The following is a 6,971-nucleotide window of genomic DNA, read 5'->3' as shown; positions in this document are numbered from 1 at the left end:
GTGGGAGGGAGGGAGACGCAAGAGGGAAGAGATATGGGAACATGTGTATGTGTATAACTGATTCACTTTGTTGTAAAGCAGAAACTAACACACCATTGTAAAACAGTTATACTCCAATAAAGATGTTAAAAAAACAAAAAACAAAAAACAACATGGGGACTTCCTTGGCAGTCCAGTGGTTAGGACTTAGCTTCCAATGCAGAGAGTGTGGGTTTGATCCTTGGTCAGGGAGCGAAGATTCCACATGCCTCACAGCCAATAAACCAAAACATAAAACAGAAGCAATACTGTAACAAATTCAATAAAAACTTTAAAAATGATTCACATATGGAAAAAAAAATCTTAAAACCCCCCCCAAAAAACCCATGGTATAGGAACAAAAACAGACATATGGATCATAGGAACTTATTAAAGAGCCCAGAAAGAAACCTATACACCTACAGTCAACTAAATTTTGACAAAGAAGGCAAGAATATATAATGAGGAAAAGACAGTCTCTTCAGCAAGTGGTGCTGGAAAAGTTGGGCAGCCCCACGTAAATCAATGAAGTTAGAACACACCCTTCACACCATACACAAAAATGAACTCCAAATGGCTTAAAGACTTAAATATAAGACACGACACCATAAAACTCCTAGAATGGAACATAGGTGAAACATTCTCTGTACCAGTGTTTTCTTAAGTCAGTCTCCCCAGGCAACAGAAATAAAAGCAAAAATAAACAAATGGGACCTAATCAAACTTACAAGCTTTTGCACAGCAAAGGAAACCATGAGCAAAATGAAAACACAACCATACATCACACTATGAAGGAGTTGCCCTGGAGCTGGCTGACTTGGCAGCTCTGCAACTTCATGTCTCCTACCCATGACAGACATTACTAATCAACCACAGACCCCAAGTGAGAGAGTGGCATGGACATATATACACTACCAAATGTAAAATAGATAGCTAGTGGGAAGCAGCCGCATAGCACAGGGAGATCAGCTTGGTGCTTTGTGACCATCTAGAATGGTCGGATAGGGAGGGTGGGAGGGAGGGAGACGCAAGAGGGAAGAGATATGGGAACATGTGTATGTGTATAACTGATTCACTTTGTTGTAAAGCAGAAACTAACACACCATTGTAAAACAGTTATACTCCAATAAAGATGTTAAAAAAACAAAAAACAAAAAACAACATGGGGACTTCCTTGGCAGTCCAGTGGTTAGGACTTAGCTTCCAATGCAGAGAGTGTGGGTTTGATCCTTGGTCAGGGAGCGAAGATTCCACATGCCTCACAGCCAATAAACCAAAACATAAAACAGAAGCAATACTGTAACAAATTCAATAAAAACTTTAAAAATGATTCACATATGGAAAAAAAAATCTTAAAACCCCCCCCAAAAAACCCATGGTATAGGAACAAAAACAGACATATGGATCATAGGAACTTATTAAAGAGCCCAGAAAGAAACCTATACACCTACAGTCAACTAAATTTTGACAAAGAAGGCAAGAATATATAATGAGGAAAAGACAGTCTCTTCAGCAAGTGGTGCTGGAAAAGTTGGGCAGCCCCACGTAAATCAATGAAGTTAGAACACACCCTTCACACCATACACAAAAATGAACTCCAAATGGCTTAAAGACTTAAATATAAGACACGACACCATAAAACTCCTAGAATGGAACATAGGTGAAACATTCTCTGTACCAGTGTTTTCTTAAGTCAGTCTCCCCAGGCAACAGAAATAAAAGCAAAAATAAACAAATGGGACCTAATCAAACTTACAAGCTTTTGCACAGCAAAGGAAACCATGAGCAAAATGAAAACACAACCATACATCACACTATGAAGGAGTTGCCCTGGAGCTGGCTGACTTGGCAGCTCTGCAACTTCATGTCTCCTACCCATGACAGACATTACTAATCAACCACAGACCCCAATCATCCGCCACCTGGCTCTTAGAATCCTACTTTATATGTGACCCCAGACAACCTCCGAGCTGACCTGTGAGATGCACAATATCTGCCATCATTTACCCTGACTCTTCACTGAGACAGTGACCTCCTGAAGACTGTCTGAGATCTTGTGACACAGTGTTGGAGCACACCCGATCAATTCTTTATTGGGAAGGGGATGGAGTCTGTAATCCGACAGACCTGTGACCCCAGAAAGATCTCAAGCTCAAGTCCTAGTTGGCTTGCTGTGAGTTCATAGCTGCCCCTGAAAAAGCCACGGGTATGGCAATTATGCCAGCGCCAATAGACCTGGATAATGCGGGCAGCATGGAGCAAATGGCAATAACGAAGGCGGATGCGCCACATGCGGACCCAAGACTGTAGCCTGACCACTGCCCATTTGTGCTGAGCATAATGATCCAGCACAGGCCGCCTCTTCTTCTCCAGCAGCTCTGCCAGCTTCTGTTTCCACCAGTACTGAATGATACATGCTCTGAGGGCTGCACGCAACAGCGTCCGGCGCACCAGGGTGCCCCGCCACCAGGCCTGGATCTTTATTGCTTGCAACTCTTTGTCAGAGGGGGGCGCTTCCACTGGGGGTTGGGGCTGCAAGGAAAAAGAAGGGACATTTAGGAAACATTCCCGACCCACCTGAGCCCTGGTGTGAGCCAGGAAGGGGTCCTGGTCCTTTATCAACAATGGCACCTTCCTCAGAAGTTTGTGAGCACTGGGCAGGCCACTGGCTGGAGCCTAAAGACCAGATAGGTGTTCTGTCTCTGCCACTCTTGGTTAACAGACACATCACAATTGAACTCTTGAGTCTCAGGGTCCTCAACTGTAACATGGGACACACCTGCCCTAGCTGTCACCTGGTTCCTTGGACCTGGTTGGCCAGTCTAGAACAAGAACACCACGATCTATGGGTCAAAGGGTTATTCTGTTCTGCCTGGGCCTGACCACCTACCTGGGAAGCATATCACTTCCCTTCAGACCTCACCCACAGGCTGGAGAAAGGGCATCCTTTGCTCTCCTTTCATGCCTGACTCCAGCTCCCATGCACAACATGCTGTCTCCCTCTGTCAACTCACAGGATTAGAAGTTTGTGACATCCTTGGTGGTGCAGTGGTTAAGAATCCACCTGCCAATGCAGGGGACACTGGTTCGAGCCCTGGTCCGGGAAGATCCAACATGTCATGGAGCAACTAAGCCTGTGTGCTACAACTCCTGAGCCTGTGCTCTAGAGCCCATGCTCCACAATGAGAGAAGGCACCACAATGAGAAGCCTGCGCACCACAATGAAGAGTAGCCCCTGGTTGCCGCAACTAGAGAAAGCCAGGGTGCAGCAACAGAGACCCAACGCAGCCAAAAATAAATAAATAAATAAATATATATATATATATATAAAGAAGTTTGTCTGCCTCACACCGTTTGGAACCTTTCTCATTTATTCCTCACTTTCACTTCTTTTGGTTCTCACATCTTGAACTTCAGTTAACACACATACATGTACTCATGTAAACACACACACACTCCCACACAGTTCTAGATTTGGGTTTCCCTGTAGTTGACTCTGCATCCCCCAAACACAGCCCTCCCACCCTGCTCCCCAACTTGGCATAGTCTGGTTCCCAAGTGTCAGGGTTTCTTCTCCCTACAACCAAATCTCCATATCTCAGTCACACCCACCCTTCTCAGACTGAGAAGGAACTAGGACAAAAGGACAACCAGGGATGAGTCAATTCCTATTCATTCCAGTTCTGGATAGGACAACCACTCACCCTGGTTGGCCTGGGTCACTCTCAGTTCCTGACTGTCGCTCCTGAGCAATAATTCATAGCACTATCTTTCACTCACAAATGTATCCTGCTTTTGATGACAAATTGCCTGATCATCCCACGCTATGGACCATAGAGAAGACAACCATGACTCCTGGCTGACTTTGTTTAGACATGTTGCAGGTTGGGGTGCCCCTCAACTTTGAGGCTTTCTATTGGCCTACCTTTGGTGGAGGGGATGGAGGGGGTGAAGGTGGATGCTCATTTTTCTTCTTTTTCTTCTCTCTCTCTTTTACTAATGTGGTTTCATCAAGGTCTTCTATCACGATTTGACAAACGTGGCCATCTTTCTATAATCAGAGTTCAGAGGGGAAAGATATGGGTAGGTTGTTCTCTGTAAACTGTGTGCCGAGTCCACCACATGCTCAACCTCCTGCCTTGCCCAGAGACCACAGATATAGGACTTATATCCTTAACAACTGTGGAAATCCACCTTCCCCTGTTGTAACTTTGAGTAGACTGGCTCTCTCTTACACAACATTGAATGCCCATGACTTGGAAATAGACGGTTAAAATCCCTCAGGTCTGTGATCCCCTAAATTTCCCATAGTTAGGAGGTAGATGATTCCATTGCTCTCAGGTCTGTACTCTTCCAGCCACAGCTCTGGCAGGAAGAGGGAAGGGAAGACAGAAATGATGTCATAAGGGCACCTATGACTCAGGCATCAGAATGGTTCCCCACCATTGAGCCCTTTTTATGAAAATTTGGAAATCCTATCCCTTCTTCCCGCCATAAATGACCAAAATTTGGCTAAAATGGCAGGACACTGAAAATACTGGCCCATTGGCACAGAATTGTATGAAGTTGGTCATATCAGGCTGGTTGATAAAAACATAAATTTGAGATGATTTAAATAGTCGTCAATAGGGAATTCAATTTCATCGACCTTAGTTCAATCAAACAATGGAACCAAGTAATATACAGAAAGAATGAGTTTGGAGCAAAATCTTAAACAGGTTCTTTACAAAAGATTTATGATGGCTAAGAAGCACATGAAATGATGCCCAACATCATTATTCATGATGGAAATAAAATTAGAACCACAATGACATATTTTCTAGACCCCCTAGAGAATGGCTAAAATAAAAAATACTGACAACATTAAATATTGACAAGGATGTACAACAGCTGAATCTCTTATACGCTGCTGGTGGTAACATATAAAACAGAAGAAATACTCCAGAAAATGGTTGGGCAGTTTCTAATAAAGTTAAGGATACCTCCACCCTATAACTCAGAAATTCTACTCCTAGGTATTTACACAAGAAAAATGAAAACACGTGTCTACAAAAGATTTGTGCAAAAATGTTCATAGCAAATTTATTCAGATAGGTCAAAACTGGAAACAACTGAAATGTTCACCAAAGGTGACTAGAGAAAGCAACTGTACTCTGTTTATATAATGAAATAATATACAGTAATAAAAATGAACAAACTACTGAAACACACAATAACACAGGTGAATCTCAAAGACATTATGCTAAACGAAAGAAGCCAGACATAAAAGAGTATTTACAGGATGATCCATTTATACAAAATTTTAAAACAAGCAAAATTAAAATATAGGTGAAATGATTCAGAATAGAGATTACACCTAGAGTAGAGGTATAAGATGTACTGCTTGCAAACAACACAGAAACAAAGAGAAATGTGCTGTATCTTGTTTTGGGTGGTGCTTACTGGGGAATATAGAATTGTGAAAACTCACCAAAATGATCTATTAAGAAGCGCTTCAAGGGGAAGGATCAAAATGGCAGAGGAGTAGGACGTGGAGCTCACCTTTTCCCCACAGATGCATCAAAAATACATCTACATGTGGAACGACTCTCATAGAACATCTACTGAACACTGGCAAAAGACCTCAGACCTCCAAAAGGGCAAGACAATCTCCACCCAACTGGGTAGGACAAAAGAAAAAAGAAAAAAAAAGATAGAAAGGAATTGGGATGGGACCTGCACCCCTGGGAGGGAGCTGTTAAAGAGGAAAGGTGTCCACATATGGGGAAGTCCTCTCACTGGAGGGGAGATCAGACAGGACAGAGGGGGAGCTTCAGAACCTCAGAGGAGAGCAGGAGAGCATGGCAACAGGTCTGCAGAGGGCAAAGTAGAGAAAGACCTGCACAGACATTCGGTGCTGACCGGCACTCCCCAGCCTGAGACGCTTGGCCATTGGGGCTGGTGGGGGCTGGGTGCTGAGGCTCGGGCTTCAGAGGTCAGACCCTGGGGAGAGGACTGGGGTTGGCTGCTTGAAGGCATCCTGAGGGTATGGTGTGCCACAACGGAAGGCGTCCAGGAAGAAGCCTGGTACCACCAGAGAGGCAAGGCACCATTGCTGAGGGGCAAATGAGGAGAGGGGTGGGCACACCATAGGAGCTTCTGTCTCGCACACTCTCAAGGGGCAGGACACCACCTACACAAGCTACAGGGGTGGGGGGGAGGGGCACGGTGCAAGCCGCCACTGCCATCTTGGACTCCAGAGTCAGGCGCTGACCATTACCCTGCTGAGGGTTCTGTGAGTGGATGTAGGTCACTGTCCCCAACTTCCCAGGAGTGTGCACAGCCCGCCAGTGCCAAGGGTCCCACAAACAGGCGCCAACCACTGCCCCTGCCTCCCCCGGCGTATATGCAGTCAGCTCCCTCCGACAGGGGACCTGTGACCAGGAGCCAACCACTGCCCCTGACTTCCTAGAAGCATATAAATAACCCTACAAGATGACAGTAGGTATTTGTTTCTCCTAAACTTACAGAGTAAGAGAAATATAAGCAAAATGAAGAAGCAGAGGAACCACTCTGAGTTAAAAGACCAAGAGAATTCCCTGGAAGGAACAAACAATGAAACATACCTCTTCAGTCTAATAGACACCAAGTTCAAAAAGAAGGTAATGAGGGACTTCCCTGGTGGTCCAGTGGTTAAGAATCAGCCTTTCAATGCAGGGGACATGGGTTCGATCCCTGGTCGGGGAGCTAAGATTCCAAATGCTGAGGGGCAACTAAGCCCACACACCACAACTACTGAGCCCATGCTCCACAACTAGAGAGCCCACATGCCACAACTACTGACCCGGCATGCTCTGGAGCCTGCGCACCACAACTACTGAGCCTGCACGCTCTGGAGCTCACACATCACAACTAGAAAGAAGCCCGCGTGCTGCAACTAGAGAAGCCTGTGCAACACAACCAAGAGCCTGCGC

At 45.2% G+C, this 6,971-nt stretch overlaps 1 protein-coding gene across 1 annotated transcript; it reads right to left on the bottom strand.

The window, feature by feature from the left end:
• Positions 1–941: 941 nt before the first annotated feature.
• Positions 942–6,245, bottom strand: LOC114484281 (IQ domain-containing protein F5-like). Its single transcript, XM_028479490.2, has 3 exons — positions 6,195–6,245; positions 3,944–4,069; positions 942–2,550 (listed from the first exon to the last, which is right to left on the bottom strand). The coding sequence occupies exons 1-3, from the start codon at positions 6,243–6,245 to the stop codon at positions 2,101–2,103; spliced, it is 627 nt and encodes a 208-aa protein (XP_028335291.1). The 3' UTR covers positions 942–2,100.
• Between the last annotated feature and the right edge of the window lie 726 nt (positions 6,246–6,971).

This window comes from Physeter macrocephalus, chromosome 18, assembly GCF_002837175.3.
Source record: "Physeter macrocephalus isolate SW-GA chromosome 18, ASM283717v5, whole genome shotgun sequence".
Classification (NCBI taxonomy): domain Eukaryota; kingdom Metazoa; phylum Chordata; class Mammalia; order Artiodactyla; family Physeteridae; genus Physeter; species Physeter macrocephalus.
This window is presented reverse-complemented; position numbering and strand designations above follow the sequence as displayed.

Excerpts from the sequence above, each read along its gene's own strand:
- LOC114484281 (XM_028479490.2), bottom strand. The coding sequence starts at position 6,245 with ATGGCAGTGGCGGCTTGCACCGTGCCCCTCCCCCCCACCCCTGTAGCT. Across the intron at positions 4,070-6,194 it reads CCCCCACCCCTGTAGCTTGT|AAAGATGGCCACGTTTGTCA; the intron begins GTAGGTGGTGTC and ends CTCTGATTATAG. Across the intron at positions 2,551-3,943 it reads CTCCATCCCCTCCACCAAAG|CCCCAACCCCCAGTGGAAGC; the intron begins GTAGGCCAATAG and ends TTTTCCTTGCAG.